Source organism: Oncorhynchus kisutch, linkage group LG3, assembly GCF_002021735.2.
Source record: "Oncorhynchus kisutch isolate 150728-3 linkage group LG3, Okis_V2, whole genome shotgun sequence".
In the NCBI taxonomy this organism is placed as follows: domain Eukaryota; kingdom Metazoa; phylum Chordata; class Actinopteri; order Salmoniformes; family Salmonidae; genus Oncorhynchus; species Oncorhynchus kisutch.
This window is the reverse complement of record NC_034176.2, coordinates 78076152-78101117: the sequence shown is the minus strand read 5'-3', so window position 1 is coordinate 78101117 and position 24966 is coordinate 78076152. Positions and strand designations below refer to the sequence as shown.

General features: G+C 47.4%; 1 protein-coding gene across 3 annotated transcripts; it reads left to right on the top strand.

The window, feature by feature from the left end:
- Positions 1-1747: 1747 nt before the first annotated feature.
- On the top strand, positions 1748-24520 carry LOC109884726 (selenocysteine insertion sequence-binding protein 2-like). 3 transcript variants are annotated; one of them, XM_031815153.1, is made up of 6 exons: positions 1748-2011; positions 16779-16954; positions 20031-20211; positions 20586-20741; positions 21230-21386; positions 24037-24520. In XM_031815153.1, exons 1-6 carry the CDS (start codon positions 1994-1996, stop codon positions 24363-24365), a joined length of 1017 nt encoding a protein of 338 aa, XP_031671013.1. In that variant the 5' UTR covers positions 1748-1993; the 3' UTR covers positions 24366-24520. The 3 variants fall into 3 exon arrangements, with proteins under 3 accessions (XP_031671013.1, XP_031671024.1, XP_031671017.1); XM_031815164.1 differs by having other exon boundaries at positions 1750-2011; positions 21248-21386; positions 24037-24514; XM_031815157.1 differs by having other exon boundaries at positions 1750-2011; positions 21245-21386; positions 24037-24514.
- The last annotated feature ends 446 nt before the right edge of the window (positions 24521-24966 follow it).

The following is a 24966-nucleotide window of genomic DNA, read 5'->3' as shown; positions in this document are numbered from 1 at the left end:
TCCAAAAGTTGATTCAGTGTTTTAAGGCTAGACATACAGTTGAAGTCGGAAGTTTACATACACTTTGGTTGTAGCAATTAAAACTCGTTTTTCAACCACTCCACAAATTTCTTGTTAACAAACTATAGTTTTGGCAAGTCGGTCAGGACATCTACTTTGTGCATGACACAAGTCATTTTTCTAACAATTGTTTACAGACTAATTATTTCACTTATAATTCAGTGTATCACAATTCCAGTGGGTAGGAAACTTACACTAAGTTGACTGTGCCTTTAAACAGCTTGGAGAATTCCAGAAAATGTCATGGCTTTCGAAGCTTCTGATAGGCTAATTGACATCATTTGAGTCAATTGGAGGTGTACCTGTGGATGTATTTCAAGGCCTGCCTTCAAACTTAGTGCCTCTTTGCTTGACATCATGGGTAAATCAAAAAGAAATCAGCCTCAGAAAAATAATTGTTGACCTCTGCAAGTCTGGTTAATCCTTGGGAGAAATTTCCAAACGCCTGAAGGTACCACGTTCATCTGTACAAACAATAGTACGCAAGTATAAACACCATGGGACCACGCAGCCGTCATACCGCTCAGGAAGGAGACGCATTCTGTCTCCTAGAGATTAACGTACTTTGGTGCGAAACGTGCAAATCAATCTCAGAACAACAGCAAAGGACCTTGTGAAGATGCTGGAGGAAACCGGTCAAAAGTATCTATATCCACAGTAAAACGAGTCCTATATCGACATAACCTGAAAGGCCGCTCAGCAAGGAAGAAGCCACTGCTCCAAAACCGTCATATAAAAGCCAGACTACGGTAGGCAACTGCACACGGGGACAAAGATCGTACTTTTTGGAGAAATGTCCTCTGGTCTGATGAAACAAAAATAGAACTGTTTGGCCATAATGACCATCACTATGTTTGGAGGAAAAAGGAGGCTTGCAAGCTGAAGAACACCATCCCAACCGTGAAGCAAGGGGTGGCAGCATCATGTTGTGGGAGAGCTTTGCTGCAGGACGGACTGGTGCACTTCACAAAATAGATGGCATTATGAGGGGGGGAAATTGTGGATAAATTGAAGCAACATCTCAAGACATCAGTCAGAAAGTTAAAGCTTGGTCGCAAATGGGTCTTCCAAATGGACAATGACTCCAAGCATACTTCCAAAGTTGTGGCAAAATGGCTTAAGGACAACAAAGTCAAGGTATTGGAGTGGCCATCACAAAGCCCTGACCTCAAGCCCATTGAAGATTTGTGGGCAGAACTGAAAAAGTGTGTATGAGCAAGGAGGCCTACAAACCTGACTCAATTACACCAGCTCTGTCAGGAGGATTTGGGCCAAAATTCACCCCACTTATTGTGGGAAGCTTGTGGAAGGCTACCCAAAACGTTTGACCCAAGTTAAACAATTTAAAGGCAAGGCTTCCAAATACTAATTGAGTGTATGTAAACTTCTGACCCACTGGGAATGTGATGAAAGAAATAAAAGCTGAAATAAATCATTCTCTACTATTATTCTGACATTTCACGTTCTTAAAACAAAGTGGCAATCCTAACTGACCTAAAACAGGTAATTTTACTAGGATTAAATGTCAGGAATTGTGAAAAACTGAGTTTAAATGTATTTGGCTAAGGTGTATGTAAACTTCCGACTGCAGCTGCTTTACTCAACAACGAAATATATACTTTTTGCACAGTAGGCCTATTTATCCTGGTCCATCAAATCTTATCAGTGACAGACGCCGAAGGCAAAAACGAACATTGTTTGAGACTGTGGGCTTTCCGTCCCAGATGACCATCCCCTCTGCCATTCCATTCCTACGTTGACACATTCAGAGCTAGCCGAGCTAGCTAGGCACCAACAGTTCAACTAGGCAGAGGTAAAACAGGGTGTGTTTCACACAAATGGCTCAACATTTACAATGAAGAAAATTAAATCGCCTATATCTTTACGACCACTGCGTGCTCAATGACGGTCTGCCGCGGTCTCAGCGATTGACATGGACTCTTGTGATAAGGTAAAGACGGATTTTCTCTGCGAAGTAATGACGGAACCGATTACGTCGTAACAGGGCACAACTAGCTTTAGTTAGCTAATGGGAATATGAAGCTAGCTAGCTAGGCCCAAAACGTATCTGCAGTTAACAATGTCACTTGAATGTTTTAGAAGTGTCCGTGAGTTTATCCGATGTTTGATTATTGTCAAGGATTTGTCATCTAACTAGATCGTTACGCGTACTAGGCACGCGTGTAAGTAAAGACAAGTGAACTAGCTAACTGGCTAACTAGCCAGTTATCTAAGCAGCTTTTATACCCTTGTCATTTTGGATGGCCAATATCTCATCTGTTCTCCCTGATATGCTGATCTATGTACTAGATATGTTTTAATTGAGGCTAACTATATTGAGAATCTAACTAAACTAGTTACAATACCTATACTGTCACAATGTGTTGACATTAATGGCACTTCATGTCAACATATCGGTTGACATGAACTGACTTAGCTATCTGGTGAACTTTGATGTTTGACACACCGTTAAATAACTAGCTAGATAGTTATTATAATACGGACCAGGGTAAGTTAACTAGATAGGTAGTGACCAGTTACCCGAAACTTCCAGTCTGCAGTGAGTGTGTGGTAGATTGTTGACAACTAACTAGCCAGCTGATTCGCTCTGGAGGAATGTCCGGTTCTTTTGCATTTGAATCACATTCCATTGAGTGACTCCTGCTGCACATAGAGTAACTTAACTATGATGCAAGTTAGCTACTCTATTATGTGGTCTGACTTACTGTAAGTGCCCATTTAAAATGTCATATTTTTCACTAGGCTTAATTCCATGACAGTATATGGCACCATAGTTTAGGCCACAGAAGGCTGCCATCTAGTATACTGCAGGGTATTGTTTTCAGCTGGCTATTTCTTGAACTGAGTTGTTGGTTAAGGGCTTGACAGTAAGCATTTCACACTAAGGTCGACACCTGTTGTAATCGGCGCGTGTGACAAATACAATGTGATTTGATTTGGATGAAGTCCTCCTGTGTCACCATCAGATGCTACAGGCTGAGTTTTGGTCCACAGTGATGTGATGATGGTGCATGGGAGATTCAAGCACCCAAGATGGTTTCATGCTTGTGACTTTAATATATTTTTCAAAATGTAGTGTACATGCACACACTCGAGCTCATCCACCCACCACTCTGTATTGCCCCCTCTCTTGCCCCCTCCCATTAAACAACAATACAACTTCTCTCTTTCCAGCTGAGAATGTTAGAAGACAATGAATCGGAGACAAAAGCTTGAATGGACAAAGGGTTTGATGGTTGATGGCCCAGTAGTCCCACCCAGTTTTGCCAGGCCAGTGCTGCCCTGGCTTTTTCACCACACATCTGGAGCTGAGCTCCACTTATAGGAGCAATTAGGGTTAAGTGCCTTACTCTAGGGCACATCTACAGATTTTTCACCTAGTCGGCTCGGGATTCTAACCAGCGAACTTTCAGGGTGACTGGCCTTACCCTCTAACCGCTAGGCTACCTGCTAATGCATCTTCCATAATCGCTGCTATTCTCTCTCTTCCTCGCTCTAACACGCATACACACACACACGCCAACCTGCAGCCTTTTCCACAATCGCTGCTATTCTCACTCACATCCCAGGCGATAATCAATCAATCACATACAACTCCGTCTGAACAAACAACCTACACCTTCACACCAGCGGAATGGAGAATGGCACCCAGAGTTAAAGAACCCAGACCTGGACACAGCCAGGGACTTCCTGGCTGAGTCTCCCCCAGCCAGGGCATACATGTTTGGAGTCTCTTTTCCCTGGTGGACTAGGGCTGGAGTCCTATAGCAACTTGTGTAATTGGCTTATCCTGGTTGGGCCACCATCCTCACTCCTCAACTGATCCTCTCAGGCCTAATCCCGTAACTGTCTTCCCTGTCACCTATAGCCAGGCCTACCTCTTGTAACGTCACCTATAGCCAGACCTACCTCTTGTAACGTCACCTATAGCCAGACCTACCTCTTGTAACGTCACCTATAGCCAGGCCTACCTCCTGTAACGTCACCTATAGCCAGGCCTACCTCCTGTAACGTCACCTATAGCCAGGCCTACTTCCTGTAACGTCGCCTATAGCTATCCAGGCCTACTTCCTGTAACGTCGCCTATAGCTATCCAGGCCTACTTCCTGTAACGTCGCCTATAGCTATCCAGGCCTACTTCCTGTAACGTCGCCTATAGCTAGCCAGGCCTACTTCCTGTAACGTCGCCTATAGCTAGCCAGGCCTACTTCCTGTAACGTCGCCTATAGCTAGCCAGGCCTACTTCCTGTAACGTCGCCTATAGCTAGCCAGGCCTACTTCCTGTAACGTCGCCTTTAGCTAGCCAGGCCTACTTCCTGTAACGTCGCCTATAGCTAGCCAGGCCTACTTCCTGTAACGTCGCCCCTCACCTAAAGTTTAAATTTACCAACCTCTCCTCTATCAGCATCCTTGTCATCTAAAGTAACACAACCAACCCCTCTGTTTTGTGTAACTAACTTCACGTAATTATCTAAAGTAACCAGCTCTCTTTAGAGTAGTCCTAACCATCAAACCTCATATGGAAACAAAGCATTGTTTATTTAAAATGTCATATTTTTCACTAGGCTTAATTCCATGACAGTATATGGCACCATAGTTTAGGCCACAGAATGCTGCCATCTAGTATACTGCAGGGTATTGTTTTCAGCTGGCTACGTCACCCCTAGCGCTCTGTGTTGACCAGTCAGGATCCCTGGATCTATCAGATGTCAGCCCACACTGCCCACGGACAGTACAGTAGCACTGGGAAACAATGGCAGTGTGTGTGGTGTGTGTTCACTGCTGTACTGATGCTGGATTCATACATTCCGACCCTGGCTGGGAGAATGGAGTGTCTTTGTGTTGTGAACTCGTGTCAACTCTCCCTCTTCCTTTCCTCCTCTCAGAATGAAAGGGGGGGATGAGGTTGATCTATCCTCTGACCGCAGCTGCCCGCCCCAGTGATAGGTCTGGACTCCATCTCAAATGGCACCCTATTGGGCTCTGGTCAAAAGTAGTGCACTATGAAGGGAATAGGGTGCCATTTGGGACTCAAGCAGCAAGTCCTGATGTGTCAGCTGGGCAGGAAGGCCTGTGATTCAGTCAACATGATGTCAATGGTCAGTTTTGATAAGAGGTGAACCTAGATAAACAGTCCAATGGTCATGACTTAGTAGTCAGACCCAGTTCAGTGTTTCCATATCAGTGTTTAAAGTCCCCTGAAGCAGCATTCATCAGGACTACAAACAAACATTAATTCAATTGATAGCTAAATGTGATTTGGTCGGGGCAACAGAGCAGGGTGGGGGGATGAGGAGAGGGAAGAGTGGGGAGGGGTTGTAGAGATGGTCTGTGTTTCTTCAGTTTCACCCAGAACCCACCCAGGCCCACCCATCCATCCAGACAGACAGACAGACAAGTAAAAGCTCATTGAGAGTGCTTTGACTACATTCCTTTAAGACACTGAGCTGTTGACCTGTTGTAAATGTTTCCCAGCTTTGAGCCAGGCTGTCACCCTGTTGCTGTCCCATCTAGTGGCCTACAGTATCTTTCCACTCTTCCAACCCACTGATGATACCAATACTAGAGCAGTAGGCTGCATCTCATCTGACCTATCCAAACCCTGCAGGACAATGTTTCAAACAATGGATAATTGTCATCCTTTGTATTTTATTTTCAGAGAGGTAGGCCTCTGTTGATTTGACATGGTACTGTGGTTTGTGATGTGTCGGGTAGCTGTACAGGTATGTTTGACACATACTTTGTGACACACATTTTATGATGGATATTTTATGACTAGAGGTCGACCGATGAATCGGAATTCTGTATTTTTGGGCGCCGATTTTAAATTATTATTTTATTTTTATTTTTTACATTTATTTTTCTCCAATTTAAAGTTTATTAAGTTTTCTTGTTTTTCAATCAACCAACAAAACACATTCCACATTCACAGATGTGACAGGCTTTAAAAACACATTCCACATTCACAGATGTGACAGGCTTTAAAAACACATTCCACATTCACAGATGTGACAGGCTTTAAAAACACATTCCACATTCACAGATGTGACAGGCTTTAAAAACACATTCCACATTCACAGATGTGACAGGCTTTAAAAACACATTCCACATTCACAGATGTGACAGGCTTTAAAAACACATTCCACATTCACAGATGTGACAGGCTTTAAAAACACATTCCACATTCACAGATGTGACAGGCTTTAAAAACACATTCCACATTCACAGATGTGACAGGCTTTAAAAACACATTCCACATTCACAGATGTGACAGGCTTTAAAAACACATTCCACATTCACAGATGTGACAGGCTTTAAAAACACATTCCACATTCACAGATGTGACAGGCTTTAAAAACACATTCCACATTCACAGATGTGACAGGCTTTAAAAACACACTCCACATTCACAGATGTGACAGGCTTTAAAAACACATTCCACATTCACAGATGTGACAGGCTTTAAAAACACATTCCACATTCACAGATGTGACAGGCTTTAAAAACACATTCCACATTCACAGATGTGACAGGCTTTAAAAACACATTCCACATTCACAGATGTGACAGGCTTTAAAAACACACTCCACATTCACAGATGTGACAGGCTTTAAAAACACACTCCACATTCACAGATGTGACAGGCTTTAAAAACACATTCCACATTCACAGATGTGACAGGCTTTAAAAACACATTCCACATTCACAGATGTGACAGGCTTTAAAAACACACTCCACATTCACAGATGTGACAGGCTTTAAAAACACACTCCACATTCACAGATGTGACAGGCTTTAAAAACACATTCCACATTCACAGATGTGACAGGCTTTAAAAACACATTCCACATTCACAGATGTGACAGGCTTTAAAAACACATTCCACATTCACAGATGTGACAGGCTTTAAAAACACATTCCACATTCACAGATGTGACAGGCTTTAAAAACACATTCCACATTCACAGATGTGACAGGCTTTAAAAACACATTCCACATTCACAGATGTGACAGGCTTTAAAAAAAGAAAAAGTCAAAAAATAATAATACATTTGAAAAAATAAAAATACAATTAAAATGAATGATAAAGTCAAATAAAAGCATTTATTTTTCTTAATCTATTTATTTTCCTTGTTGCATATATATATATATATATATATATATATATATATATATATATACGTACATACATACACACATATATATATACGTACATACATACACACATATATATATATATATATATATATATACACACACATACGCACACGTACTCAAAAACTAAATTAAAATAAAAACACACAAAACACATATACCACTTGCAGCAGCACTATCAAGGTTCTTATCAGCTATTTCAAGCATTCGCTTAGACGACGGGCCAATAATTAGTTTTTAGGTTTTACAGTACCTTACACAACATGTATCTGTGCATTTCCCTAGTCACCCTGTTCACTCTGTCCAGTTTGAAATATAGTTGAATAGTGGAGACCAGAGTCTATCAAATTTGGGCTGTCTCTTGTGGAGGTCATAAGTGAGCTTTTCAAGAGGAAGAAAGTCAACAATCTGGTCAATCCACATTTTAAATGTAGGAGGGGTATTAGAGGCCCACAATAGAAGAATACATTTCTTTTTTTACATTTTTACATTTTTAATTTATTTTTTATATATATATTTTTTTTTACACCTTTACTTAATCTTTATTTAACTTGGCAAGTCAGTTAAGAACACATTCTTATTTTCAATGACGGCCCAGGTGGGTTAACTGCCTCGTTCAGGGGCAGAACGACAGATTTTCACCTTGTCGGCTCGGGAGATCCATTCTTGCAACCTTACAGTTAACTAATCCAACGCAATAACGACCTGCCTCTCTCTCGTTGCACTCCACAAGGAGACTGCCTGTTACGCAAATGCAGTAAGCCAAGGTAAGTTGCTAGCTAGCATTAAACTTATAAAAAACAATCAATCATAATCACTAGTTAACTACACATGGTTGATGATATTACTAGATATTATCTAGCGTGTCCTGCGTTGCATATTACCTGACTGAGCATACAAGTATCTAAGTATCTGACTGAGCGGTGGTAGGCAGAAGCAGGCGCGTAAACATTCATTCAGACAGCACTGTCGTGCGTTTTGCCAGCAGCTCTTCGTTGTGCATCAAGCATTGCTCTGTTTATGACTTCAAGCCAAGCATTGCGCTGTTTATGACTTCAAGCCTATCAACTCCCGAGATGAGGCTGGTGTAACCGAAGTGAAATGGCTGGCTAGTTAGCGCGCGCTAATAGCGTTTCAAACTTCACTCGCTCTGAGCCTTGGGGTGGTTGTTTCCCTTGTTCTGCATGGGTAACGCTGCTTTGATGTGGTGGAGAGGGACGGAAGCTATACTGTTACACTGGCAATACTAATGTGACTATAAGAACATCCAATATAATACATCAATGATTTTATTGATGTATTATATTAAGTTAAAATAAGTGTTCATTCAGTATTGTTGTAATTGTCATTATTACAAATACATTTAAAAAATTAAATCGGCCGAATAATCGGTATCGGATTTTTTGGTCCTCCAATAATCATTATCGGCGTTGAAAAATCATAATCGGTCGACCTCTATTTATGACCTGTATTATTTTGACATTTCATCACAGCCTTCCTCCCCTCCACACCCACACATACCACACACACACACACACACGCATACCACACAAACACATACATATCACACACACGCACACCACACACACACATACATATCACGTCGTCTTTAGAGACCTTATGTAACACATAGTTCGCTACTAGTGTAATCTCTCTGGGAAGAATGAGCAGCTATATATAGCTGGCCCATAAAGTCCTCCTGAAGATGCTGGGTGACTGAGTCATTACCACCCCGGCTCTGCTGGTTGCTCTCTGGTGGCTCTGAGGTGAAGTTTCCCCTAGGTACAGATCTAGGATCAGATTCCCCTCCCCCAATCCTAACCTCAACCAATAGTGGGGGAAATGCAAAACTAACTCAAGATCAGCATCTAAGGGGCACCTTCAGGGCCAGACTTGGACCAGGCAGGGCCATAGGAAAGTAATGTCTCAGGACAGAATGCTGATGGTAGGAGTGCTACCTGTTTTAGGAGGTAGGAGTGCTACCTGTGTTTAATGTTAGTGGTAGCTGGTAGGGAGAGGGGCTCTTTGGATGAAAGGGGCAAAAATGTTTACCAATGAAGCATAACAGTTCCAAGACACTCCCTAAAAATGCTGTATTGTGTTGGCCTAACTTAATAGGAAGGGTTAGGCTGAAAGCACAGGTATTGTGTGGTACAGTGTGTTCTAAGGCCCTCAGTCAGTCATGTTTTCTGAGTACAAGGAAACAGTCCTCTGCTCTCCACACCACTCTGATCTGATCAGTGTCAGACCAACCAGGAAGTGTTTCTCTTGCACCAGGTTACATGTTGCTGTGTCTGTCTGCTACACTCACACGTCCCCTGATCACACTGCTCTAAGGTCAACACTTTGTTATGCTTTCATCGTCTGTGACCGACCTGGCACCCTATTCCCTATATAAGTAAGTAGCCTTGTCCACATTAAAACAGCCCATAGTGCAGGAGCCTATCGCCTGCTTCGTTAGGCAGCTTGATGTACTGTAGGTAGCCAGGTAGCCTAGTGGTTAGAGTGGCTAACCAGCAGGTAGCCTAGTGGCTTTCGGTTACTAGTTCGGCCAGTAACCGAAAGGTTGCTAGGTCCTCTCCTGTCCTGTCAGGTCCTCTCCAGTCAGGTCCTCTCCAGTCAGGTCAGGTCCTCTCCAGTCAGGTCAGGTCCTCTCCTGTCATGTCCTGTCCTCTCCTGTCATGTCCTGTCCTGTCAGGTCCTCTCCTGTCATGTCCTGTCCTGTCAGGTCCTCTCCTGTCATGTCCTGTCAGGTCCTCTCCTGTCCTGTCAGGTCCTCTCCTGTCCTGTCAGGTCCTCTCCTGTCCTGTCAGGTCCTCTACTGTCCAGTCAGGTCCTCTACTGTCAGGTCCTGTCCTCTCCTGTCAGGTCCTCTCCTGTCAGGTCCTCTCCTATCCTCTCCTCTCCTGTCAGGTCCTCTCATGTCAGGTCCTCTCCTCTCCTGTCAGGTCCTCTCCTCTCCTGTCAGGTCCTCTCCTGTCATGTCCTCTCCTATCCTCTCCTCTCCTGTCAGGTCCTCTCATGTCAGGTCCTGTCCTCTCCTGTCCAGTCAGGTCCTGTCCTCTCCTGTCAGGTCCTGTCAGGTCCTGTCCTCTCCTGTCCAGTCAGGTCCTCTCCTGTCAGGTCCTCTCCAGTCAGGTCCTCTCCTGTCAGGTCCTGTCCAGTCAGGTCCTGTCCAGTCAGGTCCTGTCCTGTCAGGTCCTCTCCTGTCAGGTCCTCTCCTGTCAGGTCCTCTCCTGTCATGTCCTATCCTCTCCTGTCATGTCCTATCCTCTCCTGTCATGTCCTGTCCAGTCAGGTACTGTCAGGTCCTGTCCAGTCAGGTCCTGTCAGGTCCTGTCCCGTCAGGTCCTGTCCAGCCAGGTCCTGTCAGGTCCTGTCCAGTCAGGTCCTGTCCTCTCCTGTCAGGTCCTGTCAGGTCCTGTCCTCTCCTGTCCAGTCAGGTCAGGTCCTGTCCTCTCCTGTCCAGTCAGATCAGGTCCTGTCCTCTCCTGTCCAGTCAGGTCCGGTCCTCTCCTGTCCAGTCAGGTCCTGTCCTCTCCTGTCCAGTCAGGTCCTGTTCTCTCCTGTCCAGTCAGGTCCTGTCCTCTCCTGTCCAGTCAGGTCCTGTCCTGTCCAGTCAGGTCCTGTCCTCTCCTGTCCAGTCAGGTCCTGTCCTCTCCTGTCCAGTCAGGTCCTCTCCTGTCATGTCCTATCCTCTCCTGTCAGGTCCTGTCCAGTCAGGTCCTGTCCAGTCAGGTCCTGTCCCGTCAGGTCCTGTCCCGTCAGGTCCTGTCAGGTCCTGTCCCGTCAGGTCCTGTCAGGTCCTGTCCAGCCCGGTCCTGTCAGGTCCTGTCCAGTCAGGTCCTGTCCTCTCCTGTCAGGTCCTGTCCTCTCCTGTCCAGTCAGGTCCTGTCCTCTCCTGTCCAGTCAGGTCCTGTCCTCTCCTGTCCAGTCAGGTCCTGTCCTCTCCTGTCCAGTCAGGTCCTCTCTTGTCAGGTCCTGTCCTCTCCTCTCCAGTCAGGTCCTGTCCTCTCCTGTCAGATCCTGTCCTCTCCTGTCCTGTCAGGTCCTCTCCTGTCCTGTCAGGTCCTCTCCTGTCCTGTCAGGTCCTGTCCTCTCCTGTCAGGTCCTCTCCTGTCATGTCCTCTCCTATCCTCTCCTCTCCTGTCAGGTCCTCTCATGTCAGGTCCTGTCCTCTCCTGTCCAGTCAGGTCCTGTCCTCTCCTGTCAGGTCCTGTCCTCTCCTGTCCAGTCAGGTCCTGTCCTCTCCTGTCCAGTCAGGTCCTGTCCTCTCCTGTCCAGTCAGGTCCTGTCCTCTCCTGTCCAGTCAGGTCCTGTCCTCTCCTGTCCAGTCAGGTCCTCTCTTGTCAGGTCCTGTCCTCTCCTCTCCAGTCAGGTCCTGTCCTCTCCTGTCAGATCCTGTCCTCTCCTGTCCTGTCAGGTCCTCTCCTGTCCTGTCAGGTCCTCTCCTGTCCTGTCAGGTCCTGTCCTCTCCTGTCAGGTCCTCTCCTGTCATGTCCTCTCCTATCCTCTCCTCTCCTGTCAGGTCCTCTCATGTCAGGTCCTGTCCTCTCCTGTCCAGTCAGGTCCTGTCCTCTCCTGTCAGGTCCTGTCAGGTCCTGTCTTCTCCTGTCCAGTCAGGTCCTCTCCTGTCAGGTCCTGTCCAGTCAGGTCCTCTCCTGTCAGGTCCTGTCCAGTCAGGTCCTCTCCTGTCAGGTCCTGTCCAGTCAGGTCCTCTCCTGTCAGGTCCTGTCCAGTCAGGTCCTCTCCTGTCATGTCCAGTCAGGTCCTCTCCTGTCAGGTCCTCTCCTGTCAGGTCCTCTCCTGTCATGTCCTATCCTCTCCTGTCATGTCCTATCCTCTCCTGTCAGGTCCTGTCCAGTCAGGTCCTGTCCAGTCAGGTCCTCTACTGTCCAGTCAGGTCCTGTCCTGTCCTGTCAGGTCCTCTCCTGTCAGGTCCTGTCCTCTCCTGTCAGGTCCTCTCCTGTCAGGTCCTCTCCTATCCTCTCCTCTCCTGTCAGGTCCTCTCATGTCAGGTCCTCTCCTCTCCTGTCAGGTCCTCTCCTCTCCTGTCAGGTCCTCTCCTGTCATGTCCTCTCCTATCCTCTCCTCTCCTGTCAGGTCCTCTCATGTCAGGTCCTGTCCTCTCCTGTCCAGTCAGGTCCTGTCCTCTCCTGTCAGGTCCTGTCAGGTCCTGTCCTCTCCTGTCCAGTCAGGTCCTCTCCTGTCAGGTCCTGTCCAGTCAGGTCCTCTCCTGTCAGGTCCTGTCCAGTCAGGTCCTCTCCTGTCAGGTCCTGTCCAGTCAGGTCAGGTCATGTCCTGTCCAGTCAGGTCCTCTCCTGTCAGGTCCTCTCCTGTCATGTCCTATCCTCTCCTGTCATGTCCTATCCTCTCCTGTCATGTCCTGTCCAGTCAGGTCCTGTCAGGTCCTGTCCAGTCAGGTCCTGTCAGGTCCTGTCCCGTCAGGTCCTGTCCAGCCAGGTCCTTTCAGGTCCTGTCCAGTCAGGTCCTGTCCTCTCCTGTCAGGTCCTGTCAGGTCCTGTCCTCTCCTGTCCAGTCAGGTCAGGTCCTGTCCTCTCCTGTCCAGTCAGGTCAGGTCCTGTCCTCTCCTGTCCAGTCAGGTCCTGTCCTCTCCTGTCCAGTCAGGTCCTGTCCTCTCCTGTCCAGTCAGGTCCTGTCCTCTCCTCTCTTGTCAGGTCCTGTCCTCTCCTGTCCAGTCAGGTCCTCTCTTGTCAGGTCCTGTCCTCTCCTGTCCAGTCAGGTCCTCTCCTGTCAGGTCCTCTCCTGTCCAGTCAGGTCCTCTCCTGTCATGTCCTATCCTCTCCTGTCATGTCCTGTCCAGTCAGGTCCTGTCCAGTCAGGTCCTGTCCCGTCAGGTCCTGTCCAGCCCGGTCCTGTCAGGTCCTGTCCTCTCCTGTCCAGTCAGGTCCTGTCCTCTCCTGTCCAGTCAGGTCCTGTCCTCTCCTGTCCAGTCAGGTCCTGTCCTCTCCTGTCCAGTCAGGTCCTGTCCTCTCCTGTCCAGTCAGGTCCTGTCCTCTCCTGTCCAGTCAGGTCCTCTCTTGTCAGGTCCTGTCCTCTCCTGTCAGATCCTGTCCTCTCCTCTCCAGTCAGGTCCTCTCCTGTCCTGTCAGGTCCTCTCCTGTCCTGTCAGGTCCTGTCCTCTCCTGTCAGGTCCTCTCCTGTCATGTCCTCTCCTATCCTCTCCTCTCCTGTCAGGTCCTCTCATGTCAGGTCCTGTCCTCTCCTGTCCAGTCATGTCCTATCCTCTCCTGTCAGGTCCAGTCAGGTCCTGTCCAGTCAGGTCCTGTCCAGTCAGGTCCTGTCCCGTCAGGTCCTGTCCCGTCAGGTCCTGTCAGGTCCTGTCCCGTCAGGTCCTGTCAGGTCCTGTCCAGCCCGGTCCTGTCAGGTCCTGTCCAGTCAGGTCCTGTCCTCTCCTGTCAGGTCCTGTCAGGTCCTGTCCTCTCCTGTCCAGTCAGGTCCTGTCCTCTCCTGTCCAGGCAGGTCCTCTCTTGTCAGGTCCTGTCCTCTCCTCTCCAGTCAGGTCCTGTCCTCTCCTGTCAGATCCTGTCCTCTCCTCTCCAGTCAGGTCCTCTCCTGTCCTGTCAGGTCCTGTCCTCTCCTGTCAGGTCCTGTCCTGTCCAGTCAGGTCCTCTCCTGTCCAGTCAGGTCCTCTCCTGTCCAGTCAGGTCCTCTCCTGTCCTGTCAGGTCCTCTCCTGTCCTGTCAGGTCCTCTCCTGTCCTGTCAGGTCCTCTCCTGTCCTGTCAGGTCCTCTCCTGTCCAGTCAGGTCCTCTCCTGTCCAGTCAGGTCCTCTCCTGTCCAGTCAGGTCTTCTCCTGTCCAGTCAGGTCCTCTCCTGTCCAGTCAGGTCCTGTCCTCTCCTGTCAGGTCCTGTCCTCTCCAGTCAGGTCCTCTCCTGTCCAGTCAGGTCGTCAGGTCCTCTCCTGTCCAGTCAGGTCCTCTCCTGTCCAGTCAGGTCCTCTCCTGTCCTGTCAGGTCCTGTCCTCTCCTGTCATGTCCTCTCCTATCCTCTCCTCTCCTGTCAGGTCCTCTCATGTCAGGTCCTGTCCTCTCCTGTCCAGTCAGGTCCTGTCCTCTCCTGTCAGGTCCTGTCAGGTCCTGTCTTCTCCTGTCCAGTCAGGTCCTCTCCTGTCAGGTCCTGTCCAGTCAGGTCCTCTCCTGTCAGGTCCTGTCCAGTCAGGTCCTCTCCTGTCAGGTCCTGTCCAGTCAGGTCCTCTCCTGTCAGGTCCTGTCCAGTCAGGTCCTCTCCTGTCAGGTCAGGTCCTCTCCTGTCCAGTCATGTCCTCTCCTGTCAGGTCCTCTCCTGTCAGGTCCTCTCCTGTCATGTCCTATCCTCTCCTGTCATGTCCTATCCTCTCCTGTCAGGTCCTGTCCAGTCAGGTCCTGTCCAGTCAGGTCCTGTCAGGTCCTGTCCCGTCAGGTCCTGTCCCGTCAGGTCCTGTCCAGCCAGGTCCTGTCAGGTCCTGTCCTCTCCTGTCAGGTCCTGTCCTCTCCTGTCAGGTCCTGTCAGGTCCTGTCCTCTCCTGTCCAGTCAGGTCTTGTCAGGTCCTGTCCTCTCCTGTCCAGTCAGGTCCTGTCCTCTCCTGTCCAGTCAGGTCCTGTCCTCTCCTGTCCAGTCAGGTCCTGTCCTCTCCTGTCCAGTCAGGTCCTGTCCTCTCCTGTCCAGTCAGGTCCTGTCCTCTCCTGTCCAGTAAGGTCCTCTCCTGTCCAGTCAGGTCCTCTCTTGTCAGGTCCTGTCCTCTCCTGTCCAGTCAGGTCCTCTCCTGTCAGGTCCTCTCCTGTCCAGTCAGGTCCTCTCCTGTCATGTCCTATCCTCTCCTGTCAGGTCCAGTCAGGTCCTGTCCAGTCAGGTCCTGTCCAGTCAGGTCCTGTCCAGTCAGGTCCTGTCCAGTCAGGTCCTGTCCCGTCAGGTCCTGTCCCGTCAGGTCCTGTCAGGTCCTGTCCCGTCAGGTCCTGTCAGGTCCTGTCCCGTCAGGTCCTGTCAGGTCCTGTCCAGCCCGGTCCTGTCAGGTCCTGTCCAGTCAGGTCCTGTCCTCTCCTGTCAGGTCCTGTCAGGTCCTGTCCTCTCCTGTCCAGTCAGGTCCTGTCCTCTCCTGTCCAGTCAGGTCCTCTCTTGTCAGGTCCTGTCCTCTCCTCTCCAGTCAGGTCCTGTCCTCTCCTGTCAGATCCTGTCCTCTCCTCTCCAGTCAGGTCCTCTCCTGTCCTGTCAGGTCCTGTCCTCTCCTGTCAGGTCCTGTCCTGTCCAGTCAGGTCCTCTCCTGTCCAGTCAGGTCCTCTCCTGTCCAGTCAGGTCCTCTCCTGTCCAGTCAGGTCCTCTCCTGTCCAGTCAGGTCCTCTCCTGTCCAGTCAGGTCTTCTCCTGTCCAGTCAGGTCCTCTCCTGTCCAGTCAGGTCCTGTCCTCTCCTGTCAGGTCCTGTCCTCTCCAGTCAGGTCCTCTCCTGTCCAGTCAGGTCCTCTCCTGTCCAGTCAGGTCCTCTCCTGTCCAGTCAGGTCCTCTCCTGTCCAGTCAGGTCTTCTCCTGTCCAGTCAGGTCTTCTCCTGTCCAGTCAGGTCTTCTCCTGTCAGGTCTTCTCCTGTCCAGTCAGGTCTTCTCCTGTCAGGTCTTCTCCTGTCCTGTCAGGTCCTCTCCTGTCCTGTCAGGTCCTGTCCTGTCAGGTCCTCTCCTGTCCAGTCAGGTCCTCTCCTGTCCAGTCAGGTCCTCTCCTGTCCAGTCAGGTCCCGTCCTCTCCTGTCCGGTCCCGTCCTCTCCTGTCCAGTCAGGTCCTCTCCTGTCCAGTCAGGTCCCGTCCTCTCCTGTCCAGTCAGGTCCTGTCCAGTCAGGTCCTGTCCAGTCAGGTCCTGTCCTCTCCTGTCCAGTCAGGTCCTCTCCTGTCAGGTCCTCTCCTGTCAGGTCCTCTCCTGTCATGTCCTATCCTCTCCTGTCAGGTCCTGTCCCGTCAGGTCCTGTCCCGTCAGGTCCTGTCCAGTCAGGTCAGGTCCTGTCCCGTCAGGTCCTGTCCAGCCAGGTCCTGTCAGGTCCTGTCCAGTCAGGTCCTGTCAGGTCCCGTCCTCTCCTGTCCAGTCAGGTCCCGTCCTCTCCTGTCCAGTCAGGTCCTGTCCTCTCCTGTCCAGTCAGGTCCTCTCTTGTCAGGTCCTGTCCTCTTGTCAGGTCCTGTCCTGTCCTCTCCTGTCCAGTCAGGTCCTGTCCTCTCCTGTCCAGTCAGGTCAGGTCCTGTCCTGTCCTGTCAGGTCCTGTCCTGTCAGGTCCTGTCCTGTCCTGTCAGGTCCTGTCCTGTCCTGTCAGTTCCTGTCCTCTCCTGTCAGGTCCTGTCCTGTCCAGTCAGGTCCTCTCCTGTCCAGTCAGGTCCTCTCCTGTCCAGTCAGGTCCGGTCCTCTCCTGTCCAGTCAGGTCCTGTCCTGTCCAGTCAGCTCCTGTCCTGTCAGGTCCTATCCTCTCCTGTCCAGTCAGGTCCTATCCTCTCCTGTCAGGTCCTGTCCTCTCCTGTCCAGTCAGGTCCTGTCTGTGACGTCCGTGTCTGACTGCCTCTGTCTCTCCTTGCAGGATGTGAAACTGTCAGCCGAAGTGGAGCCGTTTATCCCACAAAAGAAAGGTCTGGAAGGAGCGCTGGTCACCATGAGCTTGTCTGGAGGAGAAGGAGGGGGGGGGGTAGAGCCCACCCCAATCCCCAGCTACCTCATCACCTGCTACCCTTTTGTCCAGGAGAACCAACCCAACAGGTAGACACATCACCCTATACATCGTATAGTCCCTAGATCATGCAGCCTACACCCTACACACTAAGGGCAGGTTTCCTGGACACAGATTAAACCTAGTCCTGGATTAAAAACTATATTCAATGGGGAATTTCTGAGCACATGTCTTTTCATTCAAAACTAGGCTTAATCTGTGTCTGGTAATCTGACCCTAAGAGCCTGAGGTGCGACTGTCACTGATTTAATCTGTATTGGAACTACCCAGCCTCTGTCCCTGAGCCGCTGACAGTTAGCCTAGCATTAGCTCGGAAAGAATCTTTATGGAGTCCAGGAATATTCCTGTTTCTGACCCTCCTCCAGGAATGTGCCCATGTCAGTGGGAAAACTGATGGGGTCTTCCTTCTGATTCACCTAAGGAAACCCCCATATACCGTGTGAGTGTTACACACAGCTAGGCTGTGAATGATCAGGGCAGAAAAATATACCAGGCACTCTGATTTTTTATAAAAACACACCAAAAACAGATGACCATGCTTTGTAACGTTTCTAAAAACAAGAAATGTGATATTACACTTATATTTTTTAACCAAAATGTAATAGACAAATTGTTGAGTTGGCCCTTTAAGGGCGGGAGGTTACCTTGGTGTGTGAGATTTGGGATCTGACTCTTTGCTATCAGTTGAAGCAACCGACTCAAACTAATGTTGAAAAACTACTGAACTTGTGAGCAAAACAATGTAAATAGCCAAGGAACACGAGGACAAAGTCTCACTTTGTAGATGTTTGTGGAAAGTAGACCAACTTTTATGCCTGTGCACAGTCCCTCAAAAAATGAATCTATCAGCATTTCACTCAGTGAGCTCAGCTGTGCCAGATGGGACATACAGTTGAAGTCAGAAGTTGATACACACCGTAGCCAAATACATTTAAACTAAGTTTTTCACAATTCCTGACATTTAATCATAGTAAAAATTCCCTGTCTTAGGTCAGTTAGAATCACCACTTTATTTTAAGAATGTGAAATGTCAGAATAATAGTAGAGAATTATTTATTTCAGCTTTTATTTATTTCATCACATTCCCAGTGGGTCAGTTTACATACACTGAATTTGTATTTGGTAGCATTGCCTTTAAATTGTTTAACTAAGGTCAAATGTTTCAGGTAGCCTTCCACAATAAGTTGGGTGAATTTTGGCCCATTCCTCCTGACAGAGCTGGTGTAACTGAGTCAGGTTTGTAGGCCTCCTTGCTCATACACTCTTTTTCAGTTCTGCCCACACATTTTCTACAGGATTGAGGTCAGGGCTTTTTGATGGCCACTCCAAACCTTGACTTTGTTGTCCTGAAGCCAATTTACAACTTTGGAAGTATTCTTGGGGTCATTGTCCATTTGGAAGACTCATTTGTGACCAAGCTTTAACTTCCTGACTGATGTCTTGAGATGTTGCTTCAATATATCCACATCATTTCCCCTCCTCATGATACCATCTCTTTTGTGAAGTGCACCAGTCCCTCCTGCAGCAAAGCACCCCCAAAACATGATGCTGCCACCCCCGTGCTTCACGGTTGGGATGGTGTTCTTCGGCTTGCAAGCTTCCCCCTTTTTCCTCCAAACATGGTGATGGTCATTATGGCCAAACAGTTCTATTTTTGTTTCATCAGACTAGAAGACATTTCTCCGAAAGTACGATCTTTGTCCTCATGTGCAGTTGCCTACCGTAGTCTGGCTTTTTTATGGCGGTTTTGGAGTAGATGAACCAGACTTGTGGAGGTCTACACTTTCTTTTCCGAAGTCTTGGCTGATGGGCGGCAGTGTAGCCTAGTGGTTAGAGCGTTGGACTAGTAACCGAAAGGTTGCAAGTTCAAATCCCCGAGCTGACAAGGTACAAATCTGTCGTTCTGCCCCTGAACAGGCAGTTAACCCACTGTTCCTAGGCCGTCATTGAAAATAAGAATTTGTTCTTAACTGACTTGCCTGGTTAAATAAAGGTAAAATGAAATGTATTTTGATTTTCCCACGATGTCAAGCAAAGAGGCACTGGTAGATCTTGAAATACATCTACAGGTACACCTCCAATTGACGCAAATCAGAAGCTTCTAAAGCCATGACATTTTCTGGAATTCTCCAAGCTGTTTAAAGGCACAGTCAACATAGTGTATGTAAACTTCTGACCCACTGGAATTGTGATACAGTGAATTATAAGTGAAATAATCTATCTGTAAAAAATTGTTAGAAAGATTACTTGTGTCAAGCACAAAGTAGATGTCCTAACCAACTTGCCAAAACTATAGTTTGTTAACAAGAAATTTGTGGAGTGGTTGAAAAATGAGTTTTAATGACTCCAACCTAAGTGTATGTAAACTAGTTTTAATGACTCCAACCTAAGTGGATGTAAACTTCTGACTTCAACTGTAGGATTGATATTTCTTTGTGGAATTAGCAGCTTTGAAACAAAATAGTTGAAATACTTTAAAAACAGATACTGCAAAATTTTCTGAGCACTAACTCACATGTGCTCATACTTGACTTTGGACTTTTTATTCAGGAATGTAATGCTCCCACCGTAGAGCCCTGCACATTGACCAGCCAATGGGGTTGGTGAAATATACATTTTACCCACAGGTGTCGGGTGTTAACTTTATGCCCTGGATGTGATTGAGAGCTGTCGACCTGTGTGTGTGTCCTGTGCGTTTCTCTTTGTCAGGTGTCGGGGGTTAACTTTATGCCCTGGATGTGATTGAGAGCTGTTGACCTGTGTGTGTGTCCTGTGCGTTTCTCTTTGTCAGGGGTGATCTGCCTCATGCTGCACGTTCGTTTCCTTCCTGTCTGTTTTGAATAGCAGGAAGTGGTCTCTCAAGACCACCGGCTGTGAAAATGTCAGCTGGATCCTTGTCAGCCACACACACACACACACACACACACACACACACACACACACACACACACAGTCAGCTCTACACTGATATCAGCAGTGTAACAAGCTTTGTCTTAGTTTGACACAGTTTTCTCTGGCCTCCTACGGGTATATTAGTCCTAATATGTTGTATATTCATACAATCATCACTACACCAGTCATTTGTTCTCTCCCTCCCCTCTACAGACAACAGCACCCCATGTATAGCGGAGGAGGGGACCTGCGCTGGCAGCAGCCCAACCCCAGCCCAGGTGGTCCGTACCTAGCTTACCCCATCCTGTCCTCCCCCCAGCCTCCAGTCTCCAACGACTACACCTACTACCAGATCATGCCTGCACCCTGCCCCCCCATGATGGGCTTTTACCAGGTAGGTAGCTGAAATGTTAGGGGGTTAGAGGCAGACCAGTAGTTAGAAGGTTGCTAGTTCAAATCCTGGGCGAGGAGATAGAACAGGGAAGTGAATTAGCAACCCGGAGGACTGCTGGTGTCAGATCTCAGGTACTATTCACCTTCAATGTGCCCTTTCGCTTGGTAGGTAGTGGAGTGTGTTGTTTTTGGGAGAAGAGGTTTACAAGACTAGTAGCCTGAAGAAATGGTTAGGAGAACAGAAGAAGTGGAGGATAAATGTTCATTGTCACAGGTACTATTCATTGCCAATGTGCCCTTCAGCATGGTAGGTAGTGGAGTATGTGTGAATGTTTGTCACAGATGGAAAATACAGTTGTTCTGTTCCTCTACCAGCCCTTCCCAGGAACGTACGCCGGGCCCCTGCAGCCTGGCGTGGTAAACCCTATATCAGCTGACGTCAGCGAGAGACCGGCCCCTCTCGGACAGGCGTTTGGACTAGCTAATCAGAGAGGTGGGAGGGGCATGGTCAGACCTGCCGTTCTACCCAAGGTAAGAGGTTAGAGGTCAAACATGTTATTCTGCTGGTCTACCCTAATGCAAGGTGCTCAGGTCCATACTTCATTTTTACATTACTGATTGCAATACATGTATCACTAGCCACTTTAAACTATGCCACTTTGTTTACATCCCCTACATTACTCATCTTATATGTATATACTATACTCGATACCATCTACTGCATCTTGCCTATGCCGCTCTGTACCATCACTCATTCATATATCTTTATGTACATATTCTTTATCCCTTGTGTGTATAAGGTAGTAGTTTTGGAATTGTTAGTTAGATTACTCGTTGGTTATTACTGCATTGTCGGAACTAGAAGCACAAGCATTTCGCTACACTCACATTAACATCTGCTAACCATGTGTATGTGACATACATTTGATCAATTAATACCATCATTGAATTCATTAATTAATACCATTAATTGGGTCGTATAACATCAATATACAAAATAATGTTTCATGTTATTATAGTCTATGTTCTATCAGCAGCAGCAGGTGGGGTTGTGTCAGTCCCTGAGGGCCAGAAGGCCCCCCATGAGGCCTGTAGCTGTCCAGAAGGAGGTGTGTTCCTCTGGGCCAGATGGACGGACCAAGACAGTCCTACTCGTGGACGCTGCCCAACAGACTGGTACGTTTATAACCAGTAACATACTAGTACCAATACTAGTACATTGTAGTACTAGTTGAGCCCAGGGTTTGACTCAGGTTTGCATTGCCAAACCCCTGTATACTGGTCTTAAAGTATGTCCACAGATGAATGACGGGCCTAACTCTTCTCTAACTTCTGTACAGGGTTGTGTACTGACTGTATGTGCCTGACTGTGGTCTAAGCCTTCATTACAGTATAAAGGCTTTACATAATGAAACTTACACAGTCAACCACAGAGCATCTAGATCCTACTGAGCTGAGAGAACAGGTTTACAATGATGACGCTTCATCATACTGAGACACTATGGCTACGTTTACACAATCAACCACAGAGCATCTAGATCCTACTGAGCTGAGAGAACAGGTTTACAATGATGATGCTTTATCATACTGAGACACTGGCTACGTTTACACAGTCAACCACAGAGCATCTAGATCCTACTGAGCTGAGAGAACAGGTTTACAATGATGACGCTTCATCATACTGAGACACTATGGCTACGTTTACACAGGCAGCCCAGTCTATTTATTTTCTTGACCTAATTGGTCTTTTGACCAATCAGATCAGCTCTGAAAAAGATCTGATGTGATTTGTCAAAGACAAATTAGTGGAAAAAACATCACAACTGGGTTGCCTGTGTAAACGGAGCCTATGATACCCATCCTGCTGGGAAGACAGTAGGAATGTAGAGTTTCAGGTTGGAGAGGTCTACTGTGCACGCCTGCAGTACGTGTTGTCCTCTGTGATACCTCTGGCTGGGGGAATAATGCTACTTTTGATTTTTTTTAACCTTTATTTAACCAGGAAGGGCTCATTGAGATTAAAATCTCTTTTTCAAGAGTGCCCTGGCCAACATAGGCAGCACCAAGTCATTACAAAAAAATTACAGATAGACAACTTGAAACTACAAGTAATCTAGTAAAAACCATTGAATTCACAAGAGTATAAAACAGCAAATTGAAAACATTGACAGGTCAGGGAATCAGCCTCAAAATCCTTCATCAGTGATTTAAAAACACCAATCAGGACAAGTTCTTCCAGTTTAAAAGTATTTTGTAAGGCGTTCCAAGACGATGGCGCAGAGTACGTAAAAGCCCTTTACCAAATTCAGTTGGGACATTTGGAACAGTTCGCAGGATAAAGTTCAGCGAACGAAGATAGTACCCACCACATTTCTGAACAATAAACATGCACAAATAAAAAGGTAGTAAACCCAAAATGTCTTTGTAAATAAAAGTATACCAGTGACGGAGCCTACCAGTGACTAGAGAAGGCCAGCCAACCCTGGTATACAAAGTGCAGTGGTGCGTAAGGGTTTTAAAATAAATCTCAAAGTGCCATGGTAAAGAGTGTCAATTTATCTCAAACACTGAGCGGAAGCATTCATATATACAATATCCCCATAGTCTAGTAAAGGCATAAATGTAGCTGATTACTAGCCTCCTTCTGGCTTCAAAAGAAAAACAGGCCTTATTCCTAAAATAAAATCCCAATTTCAGCTTCAGTTTTTGTAAGTTGTTGAATATGTCATTTAAATGAGAGGCCGTCATCAATTAAAATTCCAAGATATTTATATGAGGTTACAACCTCAATCTCCTTGCCCTGACAGGTAGTAATAGGTGAAAGGTTTATTTATTGCATTAGAAAACACCATTAGTTTAGTTTTGTCAATATTGAGGATACGTTTCAATTGACACAAGGTATGTTGAACAGTATAAAAAGCAGTTTGCATGTTCTGGAAAGCTGTTGTAATAGACGAGGCACAACAGTAAATAACAGTATCATCAGCATAAAAATGAAGTTGTGCATTTTGGACATTTTTGTCTAAATCATTTATATAAATAGTGATAAGAGCGGACCAAGTACAGAGCCTTGGGGCACACCATTCAAGACAGACAATTTAACAGACATAAGCCCATCAAATTGAGTGCACTGAGTTCAATCAGACAGATAGTTAGCAAACCGTGCAACTGCATGCTCCGAAAGACCTACACTCAACAATCTCTGCCTTGGTATAGCATGATCACTGTATCAAAAGCCTTAGAGGGATCCATAAAAAGCGAGACACAGTGCTGTTTTTTGTCAATGGCTTCAGTGATATCATTTAAAACCTTCATGGCTGCTGTAATTGTGCTATGCTTCTTCCTGAAGCCCAATTGGTACATTGATAAAATATAGTTAGTAAACAAAAAACTATTTTAGCTGTTCACTTACAAGGGTGACAGCTTTGAGATTGGCCTATAATTATTTAAAAGAGTTGGATCTCCCCCTTTTAAAAGTGGTTGGACAAATGCTACTCAATGTGATTAAGAGTTAGATCCATAATGAGATGGACATCACATTGGTTGTTAACCAGTAAAGGTGCAATAAGCATCTAAATGCTACGTCTCTGCTTGCCACTGCTGCTGCCTGCTCTTTGGGGTCAAGGCCGTGTTACTGTAGAGCACTTTGGGACAACCGCTGATGTAAAAAATAAAAAACCAAAAAATCAATTTTGGGGCTGGTTTCCTGGACCAAGATTATGTCTGGTCCTAGACTAAAAAGATATCTCCATTTAAATATCTCTTCAGTCCAAGGACTAGGCTTAATGTATTGATAGATTGATCTGTGATATCTGTCTGTCTGTAGACTTCCCAGGGGACAATGCGTGTGGTCGTGGTGCGTCGGAGCGGGCCAGCCCCCTGCTGTGGAAGAACCTTCCCCGGAGAAGGCGGGCCTCGCACCCTGCCGAGAGCTCCAGCGAGGCGGACATCGACAGCGACAGCGGATACTGCAGCCCCAAACACAACCAGCAGGCCCCGGGGGTTACGCAACACAATGCCCACGCTGCTATAGCTCCTACGGTAGGCCCTAACTCTAACCCGGTGGTAGAGCCAACACTATACTGCTGTTTAGTACTGTGGTGTCCAACACAATGCCCATGCTGCTATAGCTCCTACGGTAGGCCCGAACTCTAACCCGGTGGTAGAGCCAACACTATACTGCTGTTTAGTACTGTGGTGTCCAACACAACTATCAGGCCCCGGGGGTTAGGCAACACAATGCCCACGCTGCTATAGCTCCTACGGTAGGCCCTAACTCTAACCCGGTGGTAGGCCCAACACTATACTGCTGTTTAGTACTGTGGTGTCCAACACAATGCCCACGCTGCTATAGCTCCTACGGTAGGCCCCCCCCCCCCCCCCCTTTAACCTTAAACCATTTACTACTTTATAGACTGTTAACTACTGTAAACCCAAGCACGACTGTAGCCCCGGGGCTCCACACACTCGGCCACAGCTCCTACGATTGGTAGGGCCCTATCCCTTCCCTAACTCTATAGTACTGAAGCCTCAAACACAAGGTAACCCTGACCCCAGACCTAGCTATAACCTAACCCTGCACGTGCATGACTGAAGTGAAATATCTGACATGCTTCTTCTCTCTCTCTTCTCTCGTCTCTCTCTCTCCTCTCCGTCTCTCTCTCTCTCTGTCTCTCTCTGTTCTCTCTCGTCTCTCTTCTCTCTCTGTCTCTCTCTGTCTCTCTCTCTCTCTGTCTCTCTCTCTCTCTCCATCTCT